At 40.7% G+C, this 17,114-nt stretch overlaps 1 protein-coding gene across 1 annotated transcript in view; it reads right to left on the reverse strand.

The window, feature by feature from the left end:
* The window catches only part of ush2a (Usher syndrome 2A (autosomal recessive, mild)), a 206,592-nt gene that overhangs the window by 62,915 nt on the left and 126,563 nt on the right, over positions 1-17,114 (reverse strand). The window contains exons 54-61 of the mRNA XM_069693402.1: positions 17,046-17,114; positions 16,131-16,294; positions 15,647-15,856; positions 12,531-12,733; positions 12,318-12,430; positions 11,191-11,419; positions 9,267-9,438; positions 8,924-9,145 (exon numbers count right to left, since the gene is read on the reverse strand). The exon at positions 17,046-17,114 is cut by the window's right edge and continues 87 nt beyond it. Coding sequence (XP_069549503.1) covers positions 8,924-9,145; positions 9,267-9,438; positions 11,191-11,419; positions 12,318-12,430; positions 12,531-12,733; positions 15,647-15,856; positions 16,131-16,294; positions 17,046-17,114 — 1,382 coding nt within the window. The remainder of the gene's footprint in view (positions 1-8,923; positions 9,146-9,266; positions 9,439-11,190; positions 11,420-12,317; positions 12,431-12,530; positions 12,734-15,646; positions 15,857-16,130; positions 16,295-17,045) is intronic.

Below are 17,114 nucleotides of genomic sequence, written 5' to 3' on the forward strand. Positions count from 1 at the left end.
CCCTCACATCAAAATATGTGAAAACAGATAAACTTCTGCAGACACACCTTGTTCACAGATGAAAGTTGTCCACTCATTTCTCAGTTCCTACATTTTCTCTTTTTACCAACCTGCTGCTCTCTCGACCTCTTTTCTCCTCATCATCTTTCTGTTTTCGCTCTTGTTTCCACCTCCCTCTTATCCTCTTTTCCTTCCACTATTACTCGATCTTTCCCTCTGCAGTCACACAGTTCATAGGTCTGCATCGTTTGTTTACTGTTCTGCAGCTAAACTTCACTATGGTATTATCACGCATTCAGCAGAAATCCAATCCCTGCCTTTGCAAGCGTTATCTGTGTCAGAGTGTGTGTCACATGCTTGTACATTTGTGTTAACATTTTGAAACACACTCCCATTTGACTCTTCCTTTCTATAAGCTGCGTGAGTTTGCATGGGTGTGTGTCTGTTGACAACATTTTATCACACACCTCTTGTTTTCTCTCTTGCATCACAGAATGCTTCAGCCCTAATCTTCAGATTTACGCAGGATTTGCATACATTCGTTAATAGCGTCGGGAGCGCCGCGTCAACACAAGGTGCTTAGACAACGTGAATTATTATTAGGGTTTCAGTCATTCCACTTAATGATAAGTCAATATTTAGCCCTGCCAATGAACTACTGATAAAAATGTGTGTTGTGGATTAGGGTTATCCGAGCTCTCTAGGAGACCAAAACCCCTCCACAACTTTAAACAAACCAAACACTTTTAAATACCTGAATATATTACAAGTCCTTCGGCACAAAGTGCACACATACACAGTTTTGCGTGTATGCATAGCAGCACACACTCATGCTGAAGCAGGTTTCATAGACACACAGTGGTAGCACACATTGACTTGCACCCACACTCACACATAAAGGAGCAAGCATATAAAAGCTGATGCAATGCTTTAGAAGATTTGACCTTAGCACAGATATCTATATATTGGTATGAGCGTCTATATTGGCCGGTAAGTAACAAAAAACACACACATGAGAACAAATAAATACAAAAGAAAGAAGTTTTATCTACTGACATAAATAATGGTAAAATAAATATTTCCTGTAATAAAACAATTCTATGCAGATGACATATTTACACCGTATAAAAAGATTATTTCACTCAGAAGCCAGTGAGTACATTTTAAGTGTGGAGCCCTTTACGGTCTACTTTTGAGTTGGGTTGACAGAATGTGTGCGCTCATGCAAGATGACACTGATAATAAATGAGATATAATAGAGATGGTAAGTTACAATAACATGATCAGCTCTCATCAAACTTTTAACAAATGGTATAAGCCTCAAAAATCCACTGTTGGCGGGGCTGGGCTCTGGTTCACACACACACACACACACACACACACACACACACACACACACACACACACACACACACACACACACACACACACACACACACACACACACACACACACACACACACACACACACACACACACACACACACACACACACACACACACACACACTCAGCAGGAAGGTGTTTGTGTGCTCGTGTGTGTATGTGTGTGTGCACACGTCCACTTTGTGCTCCAGAGGGGCCAGACTATATGCCATGTCGAGAGATGAAATCACAGTGGATTGACTTTCTCATACAGTGCAGTGCTCCCCTGTGAACGCACACATGTAGACATTGGGGCAGCAAGCACACATATTCAAAGACAAACACACATACTGTACACAACAACTCTTTTCCCAGCTGACTGGTTGTCCTCTTGTCTTTCTGACGTCTTTTTTTTAATCTCAGCGACATCACCAGCTGGGCATGTGTGTGACATTGCGTGCATTGCAGTGTATTTCCTTTGGTGCATGTGTGTGTCTCGAATGTTTGTTTATGCGTGTGCTGAGCTTAAGTAAATGCTTTGGTAGCAGTTATATTTTCACCACCCTACAGGGATTCACTAAAGAGTGAGGCGCAGCAAGCAGCTGTTCGTATGTGTTTAAAGAGAGAGAGAGACATTACAGAGAACGACTGAGACGAACAAAGAGAACGTGATAAAGATATTAAAAACTTAAAGAGTTGACTAAGTGATTAAAAAATAAATAAATTAAAAGACGTGAGATTAGACGATTAGAATTTTCTAAAATTAATACCATTAGGTATTGTTTTGTGGAGCAGTAAGCATATATCCATCACATGTACTGAGTCACAGTTAAGGGCAGACAAAACTTATAACAGACACAGGCACATTTTCATCCATTATAGAGATTATTATTAAATGAGCATTACATGATTCGCAGCAGACTGGTGTGGGGGTCCAGAGCATTCAACTCAGTTAATACCACATGTCGTCAACTGTCCAGTCCGCCAGCTCTGCCCTCAACACAACCAGGGACACTGCAGCTGACGTCACAATGACCCATGGTCCCCCTCCCTGACGTTATCCATCAATGACATCAATATTATCTGGGGGTTGGTGAATTAGGGGTGTGGCAGAGGCCCCATGTGGCACCAGGGTTCAAAGCAAGTGCTTGCCAGCAGGAAGTTTTATTACACCTTTATGTCTCTATAAAAACTTTCAAACCTCTAGAGGACAGACATTCTTTTAAAAACGTTTATGATCAAGTTCTAGTTTTAGCATAAACATAACTCTGCATATGTTGCAAAATTGAAAAGGGAGTATTTCCAGAAAGAAGTGACACATACTGATTTCAATAGTTTCTATTACTTATGGTATACAAATTCTGAACTTTACCAACATCAGGAACCCTACGAATCAAGATTGGGAAACTTTTTGCAAGTTAAAATCATTAAAATGTTTCTGTCATTGCAATTCATCAAATGAACTGTGGTCTTTTGTTTGAAATCAAAAGTATACAGTGAACCCTCGCTATAACGCGGTTCACCTTTCACGGTCTCGCTGCTTCACGGATTTGCATCGTGCATTGAAATCACATTACGACTATATGTAACGTAGATATATTTAATGTCCAGTTCTATCTATTTCAATTGTAAAATAAAGGTTACTACTTCACGGATTTCGCCTATCACGGTTTCTATTTGGAACGTAACCCCCGCGAAAAACGAGGGTTCACTGTATACAATGGGCAAAGTTGAGCACATCAAATTAGAAAAAAAAAAAAGGGGGAAAGCTACAATTGTGTTGTTGCAGGCGAGAAACTGGAGTGTTTCAATGCTCTATGACTATTGTAATGTTGGAGAACCAAAGTTCCATCAGGCCACAGTTCAGGTTGTTTGCGACAAATGTCTTCCCTAAAATGCCTCAGAACATCACAGTTGGAACTAATCGCAGACAATGTGAACATTAATCTAATAGAAAGCCCATCTGCTTGAATCCCACTCAAAACACGGAAGTTATTGCTTCCTCCAGCTCTATTTGCATTACTGCGCTACACTTCATTCAAGCACAGCAACCGTTTGAGTGCGCATCACATTGGAAATGCATATTACGAGCATGACACACCCCTGTTGGCTGAAAAAAGTAGAACTACAACTGCTGTGTTGTAGGAATAGCAGTTGTATTCAAATAAAAGTTTTGCTGATTATAAAACTTATTTATCTAGAGACTGATTGCAAAGTTGAAATAATCCATCCATGTATTATTACATTATTATTACAGCCTGTATTAAATAATGCGTTCTTGTGCACATGAACTTAATTTGGCCTCAGTCCATACCCGTTATGTCCTTAAATGTTAACTATTAATATATCCACAATGTGTAACAGCAATGTCAAGAATAATAAACACACACACACGCACACATACGCACACACACACACACACACACACACACACACACACACACACACACACACACACACACACACACACACACACACACACACACACACACACACACACACACACACACACACACACACACACACACACGCTGATCTCCGTGCTCCTGACAGCCTCTGGTTTTATTCCTGCCAGTCATTAGAGTAAACCTAATAGAAAAGCCATCATCATAAATACATTAACAGAGAGAGAAATGTCTTCCTGTGTGCAGAGAGTACTTGATCTTCTAAAGCAGCCAGACGCTGCTGTTTGGAATGCACTACCGTTGGCCATTTGCTACCCATCATTGATGAGGGGCTTTTGGCAATGATAAACACACACCCACACACCCACACAAATAGAGACAAATACACAATCAGAAACTGATGGAAAATTTTTGGCAGAAACAATCAAAGGACATGCAAAGGATTTACATTTCTCTGCATAAAGAGACATGTAAATACACACTAAGACACATATACAGACCACATAGAGAAAGTGAAGGATGCATGCACTAAGTTGAAGTAATACGCCATGCACATTTGCACACACTTATACACACAAACGCATCCACTCTCACAACTCCACCAGGCTCAGAGTGAGCTAGCTTAACTACTGGGATAATTTCCCTCCAGCAAATGGTCACTGTGCCCTTGAAAAACATATTTGATTATTACTTTTTCTCCCCCTCCTCTTTTTTTCTTTTAGCATCATCACAGCCATTTTCATCACGCGCTCTGATGATGGCACGGCAAGGCGCGTTAAGATAACACCCCGGCACCGCCAGGCTTTTAACACTTAAACGGTGAAAAGGGATATTCAGATTTGTCCTTGAACGTTTGGATGGGGCCTGCTGGGCTGGGACAGAGGGAGGGAGTAATGGAAGGAGTTAAAGAAATGCACAAATTTGTAAGATTTACTCCCTTTCCAAAAAAGTGAGGCAGGGAGGGCATTTACGGTAGCACCCGCAGTGTTATGTGGGGGCAGTCAGGTTGAAGGGCAGATGTAAGAGTTAAAAAAAAAACTGGACACTATACAGAAAAAGTGTAAAGAGAAAATGATAAGTGGAGCGTACAGGGGACTTAGGGAGAATCAGGAAGCAACGGGAGGCCAAAGACACCACACACGTTCCTTTAAACATCATCTAATCTCACCTAAATCTTAGCTAAACATTTTACATACAAACTCAGGCAGAGAAGAAAAGAGGAGCAAATGAAGAGCTTAAAAGTTGGTCTTGAACCTGCAGCACAGGAGGAAATGCTGCAAGAAATCGGAGGCTGTTTTTTTCCAAAAACAAACAACATTTAATCTACTTGAAAGTGAAATGAAAGCTGTTTAAACAAACCGACAGATTTGGAAGGGAAGGATTTAGCACAGAGACTTTGTGTTATTTTGTAACAACTGGGGATACTGAGGAAAGGATTATAGCCCATCTCAATAATACACTAAAGGCAAAAACTGGCCGGAGTAGAAGTTAAGCTGACTGTTACTGATAGCATATAGGTGTTACTTGACCAGGTAGGTTTGAAAAAGGTCACATGTTGACAGGAACCTATTAAGACCTACACCAAGACAACATTGATAATATCAAAAAACTCAAGACAGCAGCACTTGATGTCTCCAATCATTGACAAAGTGGATTGGAAACCTAACAACTCAAAAGTTACTCATTAGATCTGGCCGGTGTATATAAGATATACTATTTAAAACTGAAATCTTTTGCCAAATACATGGCAGAGTGATGTTAACAAGAAACCAGTTTCTATAATTGAGGTAAAGAATTAGGAAAAACTTTCTCAACACAGATATATTTCTGCTGGAGAAGCATGGCTGTCTTCTGCCACAGTTTTTTATGATACTAACACTGTAGGGTGCCTGCAGACCTTTGCTTAATTATGAAGTTACTGGAGCAGCCCATCGGTATGACTACCATACAGTATGCACCGAGATGCTACCACCGCTATAACCACATTTAGAAAAAAAAAATGCTTGACTTCATAGCGCTTAGTCACCTCCACTGGTTCCTGATTGGTCCACCCCTCAGAGTGGCTGAGTGAACATTATTGTCAACAGGGTTTCCAGACTTTAATCACAGAAAAGAAAACTGTTGTCGTGAGCCACAGTCTGACGGAGCCAGCCTAGCTTTAAATAACTTCAGCTTCAAAGTTACTGAAATAGTAAATAACAGCAGCAAAGTCAAAATAAGCTGAACTGCATCCATAAAACTGTGCTATGCATTCACACTATAATGAAGAACTTTGCTCTCCATGAGTCCACAGCAACACTGACATGAAGGTAAAAACAGTATACTGGTGGATGTTGGGCTGACTGTAGTGATATAAACTGCCACTTTACAGAAGGTGAAGGGCAACAAGTAATAGCCAAATAAATGTTTCAGAAGAACGCTGTTCAGTGGCTCAGCTTTGTGTTTATTTGTTGTGGTTCTTTGGGACAGGTTGAATGAGGTGACGTTCCTGACCCTGATTCTATTTCACCTGATTTACACCGGGTGCTTTCCCGTTTCAAATCAAATAGTCCAGCCTAGAGCACACATGAGCACATGCACGTGCATGTTTTTGTGCAAGTGTGTGTGTGTTTGAGTATGATTGTTGCTGTGTGTGTGTGTGTGTGTGTGTGTGTGTGTGTGTGTGTGTGTGTGTGTGTGTGTGTGTGTGTGTGTGTGTGTGTGTGTGTGTGTGTGTGTGTGTGTGTGTGTGTGTGTGTGTGTGTGTGTGTGTATCTACGTGTGCACATGTGCACACAAGCCGGTACGTGTATCTGCTGCCAGACGGCTGTCTCCTGGCATTGCTGTTCCCCTGCAGTGTGTGTGTATGGTTGTTGACAGTGCGGACGGTAATGTGTGATAGATCGCACTTCAGGGACCCCATAATCACATCAGCCTAACCTAGTCTATCAGCTGGGCACAATGGGATACCCTTCACTCCTCCTTTAATCTGCTCCATCTAGCTCTTCACCACTCTTCTGTTCTTTTCTGCTTCCTCTCTTACTCACTTTAACTCTCTTTCTCTCCTGTTTTTTCAAGGTTTCATGTATCTGATGAATATCTTGAGGTTTTTTTTTCTTTTTCTTTTCTTTAATTCCTTGTCTTCATTTTATCTTTCTTTCTGCATCATTTCCGCATAATTTTTTCTTCTTTCTCACAATGCAATTTCTATCAAAATGTATCCTATTACTTGAAATGGAATCATAATTAATTTGTAGCTCTGTCCTTTTTGTTACTCACCTTATTTATTTATTTTTTTAATCTAATATTCATTCCTTTCAATGTAATTTATTTCAGTGGACACTAATATTTGAAAGTCTTTGTTTCTCCCTGTGCCTCTGTCTTTCTATTTGTCTTTCCTCTCCACAAATCCGTCTCACTATATCATTAAGAATACAAAACCCTGGGCACAGTGAGATTGAGCAATGAGAGTGAGTGGTGCCAAGGTTAAGTAGCCTATCCTATAATAAGTGTTGCTGTGTGCGTGTTGTGTGTGTGCGACTGTCTTGAAACAGACGTGTGGGGTCGAGGTTGCATCGTCGGCCCCAGGGCTCCCCGACAGCGCAATGCACCCGGCAAATGGCCCTTAGCCTTGCTAGCGCCGCTAGCTCTACGATCCATCATACCATATGTTCTCAATGGGGAAGCTAACGCTAATGACTGATGAGTGGATGGGAAGGGGCCACATAAAGGGAGGGAAGAGGAGGAAGAAAACATGGTAAGAGAATAAAGGAAGTGCAAGAGGCCAAGAGGAGAAGAAGAGGAGGTGGCTGAACAAGTTGAGTAAATGAAGATGACAAAGGAGAAGAGGAGATTGGAAATAAATAAAAGAGGTTGAGGAGATTGAGGAGAAGAGGAGGTGGGGAACATATGCACTCCTTGGGAGGCCTCCTCACATGAAGGATGGCCATATAGCCTGCTCGGTTGAAAAGAGAAGAGAGGATCTATTGGAGGAGAAGGAAAGAAAGATGAACAATGTTGTGATGGGGTGGAATACAATGATACTACAGTACAAAAAAAAAATCAAGCACTCGAGAGCAAAAAGTGGAAAAACTCTCCAAAAGAAAGTCAATTGACAATGCATGAAAAAAAACATGTTTTGGAGGGAAAAAAGCCACAAAAAAAAAAAGAATATGAATGATAACAGCAAAGAAAACCAAATATTTGAAATAAAAGTGCTGTTTTTCTGCTGACTTGCTTTCAGCATATATGTATTTCTTTGTAGGAAGAGATCCTGTGTGTGTGTCATGTTTGTGGATAGGCTAATGGAGTACTATAGGCCTGTCCATATGGGGCCATTGTTTATGTGTGATGAATAGAGTCCACGTGTCTGTCTCTGGCACTCAAAAATAAGTGAACCCTGCCGAGGGCACCCTGTTGACTCTGTGCGTGTGTGTGTGTGTGTGTGTGTGTGTGTGTGTGTGTGTGTGTGTGTGTGTGTGTGTGTGTGTGTGTGTGTGTGTGTGTGTGTGTGTGTGTGTGTGTGTGTGTGTGTGTGTGTGTGTGTGCCTGTAATACGTCTATATGTGTGAAAGTGTGTGTGTGAGAGAGAATGAGTGTGTATTTCTCCTGCTGTGTGCTTGGCAGTGCCCTCAACGGTGCCATCCTGAGTGTGTTTCATCATCATCTGCCATGACAAAGATGTCTAATGACACACACATCCACCGACACCCACACATGGACACACACACGCACAGTCCCATCTGTGCCATGGTATCTGGGTGCTTTGGGACACTGCGGGAGAGGAAGCGAGGGAAACGACCCCACGTTCCTGCACCATGTGTCTACCTCTCAACCCTTTTCCTCAGCTCTCTTTTCCTGTCATTTTCCTCTCTCTCCTTTTCCCCTGTAAACATTAAGACGTCACCAGGGACTTAAGTCTGACACAATACTTTTGGAACAACAGTAACTAGTCTTTTGAACAAAGGGCCTTTTGTTGACTGGACTATAGAACAAAGTATTTTCTCAAGACCAAAACTATTTTGTATCAAGATAGCTCGACAGCCCATCAAACTTCATCAAGTGTGTTTCTTTTTTGGGAAATAATCAAAGAATTTTACAAACTTAAATTGAAATGTGAAAATATTCTAACATCCATTGATGTTATCTTGTTTCCACCCGTGTTTCTTCTCTCACCTGGGGTATATTTATGCACTTCCCCCCTCTCAGCATCACTGCAGCACACCAGTGTATCATTTACAATGCGGCCTCCACAGCATTGGACCCCATAGCCATCATGGAGGCTCCCGCTACAGCAGAGCTGGCTGCCTGTCATGGAGTAAGGAACCCCCCCACAGCAGCTGTCACCCAGCCCCACTGAGACCCGGCCCTGCAAGTGGTCAGGACAGCAGTATTCATCTACAAAGACAAGGACAGATGAAGGAAACGCTTGAACAACATGGAGAACAGTAGACTCAAGTCAAGTAGAACGGAATAAATCTGATGTGAGTGTAAACATAGAAAGTCATTTGAAACTTACTGTTTTTCACGTGAACGTAGTATCCCCCACAGCACTGGTGGTCGGGGAGAGATGGGACTAGTTTGGCATTGCAGCAGACTGCAGGGTTGGAGGAATCATTAAAACTCAGGTAACTGCCCTCACAGCAATGATGATGTGGCTTCTTTGTGTGCAGGCGTCCACTGCAGCAAACCTGGTTGACACAAAATTCAACACACATATGATGACGTGTCTAAACAAAACCTACACAAACTCACAGTTACAGTTATGTGTACATTGAAAGTATGGCACTATGTGCCAAAAAATAGGCCATTTGATTATTGGGGATAGTCTCACGTAAGACCACACTCACTAAAAATAACAGTTTGATGGTTTCTTTAAATATACTGCAAAACCAAAACACAAAGTTATCGTTGTCCATTTCATTATGTAATATCTGTAACTATGACTTCGAAAGTGACAAAAACAAGATACAGTGCTGTATGATTGGATATGTAGAACCATAAACCCTTCTTAAATAATAGTGTTTTATGTCCTGGGTACAGAACTTAAAAAAATGTAAAACAACCAACCAAATTGCTTATTTTCAACATTTCCACTGTGTTTGTCAACATTAACATAAGGAACCAATATGCCCTTTGCTTAATTACACAGGTAAGACAATATAATTTAGTTCTGCTTGAAAAACACGTACAACATTAAACTTCAGACATCATACTGTTCATCCAGGACATTATGACAAATGCTACATTATGCCTGTGTGTGTGCACTTGTGATATTTTCCTCCAAGTACATGTGCTCCATCTAAGCATGTTAACTTGCAATACTTAAGTGAGTGTGTATGTGTGTATTTGTAAATGTGAGCTTAAATATCTTTCTTGCTTGTGCCGCTGGATGCTGTGGGTATAAATGTATAGCAGGCAGTCACTGTGCCAACTTGGCTGGCATTCAATGACACAAGGATGGAAGTGAATGCAGATGATAAGTTAATCTGTTGAGAGAAATTAATCACTGAGAGGTTGATCATGCATCCCTTATAAAGGGAAGGGGAAATGTGTCTGTGGGTCTCTACGTTTACTTTTGTGTGCTTTTGTCTGTGTGTGTGTGTGTGTGTGTGTGTGTGTGTGTGTGTGTGTGTGTGTGTGTGTGTGTGTGTGTGTGTGTGTGTGTGTGTGTGTGTGTGTGTGTGTGTGTGTGTGTGTGTGTGTGTGTGTGTGTGTGTGTGTGTGTTAGGACAAATATCCTGAGAGAGTACACAGAAAAAAATTCTCCACTTCAGATCAGCAGTCAAAGCAAAGACCCTGAACATCTATTGTATTTTGCACATTGTTGTTGTACAGCTAAAGTTTCAATGTTTACGCATGGCAAGTTCTAGTTAAAAGACTCTCACATTCAGAAGTAAAGGGCAGAGGAGAGAAGAGAGAGGGAAAAAAGATACCCGTAGAGAGTTTGTTGGTTGAATGGCAATGACCTTTGTGAGTAAGTATTCCAAGTTTTATCACTTGATCAACATCAGCACCTGAATAACACATGTTTTTGTGACCACTGTTCTGTTTCACCACGAACCTGAAACTTGAACAGAGAACGTACATCAAAGTTTGTGACCAATTTTTGAAAGAAGTAAAGAAGTCGCAAGGAGCAGAATTTGGTGAATAGAGGTGGTGAGCAAAGTCACCAATTTAGTATTAGATCACAATTGTGAAATGTGGTCACAGTCTCCAGTTCTGTTCCTGAGTTATGGCAATAGCGGGACAGATGTGAGGTCAGAGGGACAAAGCAGTTCATCCTTGAGTCCAAAATGAGTGTTCGTGCCGAATCTGAAGAACTTTCTAGAGACAGATGGACAATCCGAACATAAAGCTGTCACTGCCGGGGAGGCATAAAAAAAGTCAAAGAAAGAAAAAATACAGAACATACATGTAAAGAATTACCAGACCATAATCACCTGTATGTCAGGATGGAAGCAGGATGTCCCACACACTCCATCGCTTGCAGGACACTGCAGGTAGGAACATCTTAACCTTAAACTACCTGCTCCGTCTGAGTCGTCCCCCAACAATGATGTGATCGCTGTTGACCCACCGGCACAAGATCTGAGGGTCCTTCTTAAAACCTCATAGCCCAGCATGATCCCGCTGGGTCTGCCAGGATGGGACCAATGTAATCTCACCACCCTGACAGAGAGAGAGAGGGGTGGGAGTGGGGGCTCAAGAAATGAACAAAGTAAAAGTGATAGGTGGGGATATGTTCTCCTTCACACTCCTTTCACACAATCATACACATGCAGTCACACACAAACTTCCAAGCACACACATGCATCCATGCATGGTTAATGTCTGACAAAGTTGAGTGACAGTGTCAGGGTGTGTGTATCTTCATACACTTCACACTATTGATTTCCCTCTTTTTTTTTTAATCTCTGACATCTTCAGCAGGGCAAAGACCTGTGTAGTTACATACAGAGTTACATATTCCACAGTCTACTAGACAGAAAATAAGACACAAATCCGCACTTCTCCTGCAACTATAACATTTGTAACATTATGATCTGGGTTATACACGACAAGCAGAGAATTCTAAATGTCATTAATTTACTGAAAAATTAAATATTACTATTATTTTCTATTCATTCTGTAATCTAAAAACCTTACAGCCAAAATATGGGTTGATATGGTTTAACATGGTTTATCTTGAAATAATACTGAACTTGAAAGACTGATCACTGTCTTTGAGGTCTGTATATAGTCGGCGTTTGTTCGTCCACTGAATTGAACTTAACTAGATTTAGTTTTCACTCTAAATTTAACTGATATTGAGTGACAAAACTTTTTTAATACTGTTATGCAGTGTGTTACAGTGTGAGTAAAATTACATTTTTGTGCACATCTGATTAAGGTCAAAACAGCATCTCCAAAACTTACTGTTAGTGCCAGCCGTATTGATTCTGTTGGATCAAACCTTAAAACCCACCTTTTGCACTGATGATCCCAATCAAGGATGACTACATTCAAACCACATGAAACAGTATTGTGCAGTATTGTGTCATATTTTCATAAAACATCTCTGGATTACCTTGAACTGATCACTTGTGCGTGCGGCATAGTGAAGTCAGCAGGCAGGTCCTCCACTGTAGTTGTTTTGGTAACATTACTCCGGGCACATGCATACACTGTACACACCTCCACCTGAAATACACATGCACACACAGAGGACAAAAACATAAGGCACATGTTTGCATGTCTACATTTGCATGCCTGCTTTTTTTTTTTGTTTTTGTAAAAGTACCTGTATGTTGTAGACAGTAAAAGGCAGCAGTTCCCCCAGCAGGTATGACCCTGAGCTGTTGTCTACATTGCCATGGAGACGGTCATTAATGTAGATGTTGTAACCAGTGATTCCTCCATTGGGTCGAAGAGGAGGTGACCAGAGCACACGTGCTGTGCTGCTGTTTACTGGAACCACCTCTGGGACAGACATCCCGTCTGGCTCTGAGAGCAACACAAGAGAGTACAGCGGCTGAAAACTTGTTTCATTCCTGAACAACTTAACAAAATATTTCATATTATAAAAAAATCTAGACATGGTCATCTTGAAACACACGTTTGGTGAAAACAGTGGTCTTGACATCATGTGTACATTTTTACACATAAAAGACAGTTGCAAGAGAAGGGATTTGTGTCACGATCTTCTGAGGAGCATTTTCATACAACATTCATTTGATGACTGCTAGTAAATTTTTTTACACAAAAACTACAACACTAAAACTTTAAAATGTCCTAAAACAGTGCTGCAATAGCGATCATCAGCCACGGCTTGTAAAAATCAGTAACAACAGCTGTGTTAAAACTCCACAGTGTGAACTGAGGACATATTGAAATAGACATGCATCATTCACAATCATTCAAATATTTTTGAATATCACAAGCTTCTTTTAAAGGTAGTTTCGTAGCCGAGTTTCACACAATGTGTAGAGACAGAGCCTGACAAACTTTTCAAGGATCTGCCAACACTTGTAAACATGCTTTACTCAAGAGATGTGTGTGTTTGTTAAAGAGATGGACAGTGTGTAAAGCAGGACAGAGAGACTGAGAGTGTTTGTGTGTTAACAGAGAGGAAGAGCGAGTGGGCTCCTGTCCATATAAGACTTTATGGTAAGTAAGGGATGGAGACCACATGTGTGCAGTATTGCGTTGATAATGCTATGTAGCAGTAAATGAAATGTAGAGCAGTGGGCTGGGTTTAGGTAAGTGCATTGGCTGCAAATGAATTGGGTTAACTTCTCTTAGTGCATTTTCACTAAGAATAATATATCCTATATGATAAGCTCACATCTTCTCTTTTTCTCTATCTCTCTCTGTGTATATTCTATTATATTATCTTCCTCTCTTTCACTGCCCATACCATCTAATTCCCTTAGGTCCCTTAATTCCCTTGGTTCACTCTACCAATAAATTCTCTCCCAGCATATCCACAGGCGGCAGTGATACTAAACCAAAACTCATAAGGTGATTGATATAACATAGTAACCTACAGTAAAGGAAATGAGTTACAGATACAGAGACAAAAGGAGGGAATGGAGTTCAGAGAGTGAAGGACATGGAAAAATCGGACTAATATCGAACAAGTAAAAGAGGCAGATACAGAGGCAATGAGAAAAACCAAAGAGAATGAGAAAGAACAATGAAATGATGATTGAAATCAAGTTGTGAGGAGAATCAAACACAGAGGAAGTGAATATGAGAGGTGGTGTGTGTGAGAGGGGTAATCACACACACTCCATCTATTATTCTAAGTGAAAATGCACTCAGCTACGAGAAGTTAACCCAATTCATTTACTGCCAATGCACTTACCTTAACCGAACCTACCGCTCTACATTTCATTTACTGCAGGATGGCATTATCAACGCAATACTGAACACTGAGCCTCTTTCACTAATACACACACAGACACGCGAGCACACATTTTTCTTGCCAATTAGTCCTGATGTTAGCATTGCCCTATAGATTGCAGGCCATGTTAGGATGGTTGGTAGGGTTGAGCTGCATTAGTTAAAATATATTAGGCCTCCTTTGTGTGTACATGTGTGTGTGTGTGTGTGTGTGTGTGTGTGTGTGTGTGTGTGTGTGTGTGTGTGTGTGTGTGTGTGTGTGTGTGTGTGTGTGTGTGTGTGTGTGTGTGTGTGTGTGTGTGTGTGTGTGTGTGTGTGTGTGTGTGTGTGTGGGCACTGCTATAGCTATAAAATAATGAAATTACCTCCAGAGCCCTCTCAGTTAAACGAGCCATGCTTTGCCTTTAGCACCTAATGATTTTCTAATGTTTTTAATGCACTTTTTATTATACTGCTCACATTAGAGAGAAAGAAAGAGGCCTGTGACATATGATTATACTGAAACAGGAGGAGAAGTGAGGGGGAAAAAAAAGAAACAAAGAGACTGAGAGTGAGCTGAAGACAGAAATAAAACAACAGACAGAGTAAGTGGCCTGACATATGATTACATAGCGGGATTTGAAAGATAACTCTTGAATGCTAAGAGATGACGTTGAGAACTGAAGAGGACATGGAAAGAAAAGCAGTGATGGCAGTTGGATAGCTTGTGCAATTCATAGCTAAAGATTGTAAAAGCTGACCCTGATTGAAAAGGGAAATACCGAGTAGATCCAAAACTGATATACTCATATTCCACTTAATACACTCTCTCAAAGCTCCAGATTTTACATCCTAATAATGAGGCCCAGTTGTTCATTTTATAAATATTAAGAGATTATGCAGACAGCTAGAGCTGTGGGGACAGATGACACTGCATTAGAGGTGTTTTGTAACGGTGCCATTCCATATTTTGGTGGACGTTCCATTTGAACATAAAGAAAAGATGTGATTTATTTTTTTAATGATCAAATGTATGATTTTATTTTAGTATTCATTGACTTATGTACTTTAGTGAAAGAAATCCAGTCTAACTTTCAGAAAAGTTAAAGTAAATGTATTATAAATTGTAGTTATTTTAAACTGCATACAAAATCGGAACAGCTTTGTTTACTGTCTTGCTTGCTTGAGGTTGAATTCAGCTTGTGTGTATTGTGTTTGTGTTTCTGCGCTTGGTGCCAACAAGCATTTTACAACACCTTAAATCTACCTCACACACACTTTGTATTGATTTCATGCCTCGCTACATGATGTGTTTAACATCTCCTGTGAAGCACAGAGTTGCAGAGAAATGCATGTTAACCCAGACACCTGTCTTTGATGTTCTGCATTGACATACTGCACATGACACCCTTGTACATAGATCACAGTCACATCCACATTTCTTATGTGGATGTGACTGTCTCTATAAGAAAGAGAAGAAAAGGAAGATTAAGGAAATAAACAATTGTTGGACAAAATCAAATGTTCACATACCTCCATCCGCTGTGGTGACGTTAACGATTGCCTTAGTTGTATTATGGGCTCCGTTGGACACCTGTAGTGACACCAGATATGTGGTACTGGGCCAAAGGTCACTTATCACAGTGGACATGATCTCAGGGGCAAAAGCCAAGATCAGACTTGGCTGGAGAGACTCCACTGTGAGAAAGAAAGATTCCACCTGTCCCTGGAGGTCTTGCAAAGCTGAGGAAGGTGTGAAGAAAGAGGAAGAGTGAAAGAGCATTCAAAACAAATACATTAGTTTGAATCTTTTGGTAATTCTCAAGTGACAGCACAATCCTCCTAGCACATAATGCAAGAAAGTAAGGTTGTCTGTGCATCTAATATGTGTGTGTGTATTTATCCCTATGACCTTGCGCATAACAATTGTACGTTTCAAGCCTCTTTGAATGAAGACCTGTGCTGGGCAGAGTGCATGTGTGTGTGTGTGTCTGTTGAAAAGACAGGGTAATCTTACAGGGTTGTGTCCAGTTGACTTGTACAGCTGTGTGATTGATTGCTTGGGCAGACAGAGACGGAGGGTGGAGGGGAACCCCAGCCATGGTCACCGCGGTAACGATCTCTCCTGAGGAGTGGCCCACGTCGCTATAAACCACTAACTGGTACTGGTAACGGGTGAATCTGTTGAGGGACAGTATTGTTGTTTTTGATAAGAGGGGTACAATATGTTTTACTTTCCCTTGGGTTAAAAGACATGACTAAAGCCACAAGAAAACATGTTCACGATTCTGAAGAAGTTGTAAAAAAGTAGTTTCTTCAATAAATCATTAAATAAAAGCCTGAGGAAAAAACAATAACAAATACTAACATTAATAAATTCCTGGCGCAAGTAATGCTTTGAACTGTAATCAATCCTCCACTGGCAAAATTAAGAGAAATAACAGATAGCAGAGTAAAACTAAGTGGGATCATAGTATTAGTCATAACTGTCTTTATCTGCTGGTTCACTTAAAGTTACTGTTAGTTTTGCTAAAATGGTAACTTCTATCAAACAAACAACAATTATTGTCGAAAGGATTTTCTCTGACAACGATTAAATAAAAAAAAATTTAAAAAAAAAATCCCGCAAAGTGAAAACTGCTGACACATTCAAAAGTTTGCCAGTTTACTCCTTAAATAAAGCACAGTAGAGACGCAAACCCAACAGAGCTGTTTAGCAAGCATAGAGAAAAAAAAAAGTGCTTCCACCAAGTGCCAAACTGAGATTAGCGGACGCTGTGTGAAAAACAATTTAATTCTTTGGGATATTTGCTTAATGTATCTTTGAGCGGTATTAAAAGATCGGCATCAGCAGCAGCTCGCCGATCAGCTCTGCACACACGGTTTGCTGCGGCACTGCCGTTTGCTCTAGAGCTCATTTCAGTAATCTCACCTGCTTAGGCCTTTATCTTGGTAGAACAATTTGGTGCCGGAGTAAACATGGAGCCAGCGATGGAGATCT

The sequence above is a fragment of the Brachyistius frenatus genome, unplaced genomic scaffold (genome assembly GCF_029030835.1).
Source record: "Brachyistius frenatus isolate BFR_SWC_R1_liver_20210118 unplaced genomic scaffold, ASM2903083v1 Contig_15, whole genome shotgun sequence".
In the NCBI taxonomy this organism is placed as follows: Eukaryota; Metazoa; Chordata; class Actinopteri; family Embiotocidae; genus Brachyistius; species Brachyistius frenatus.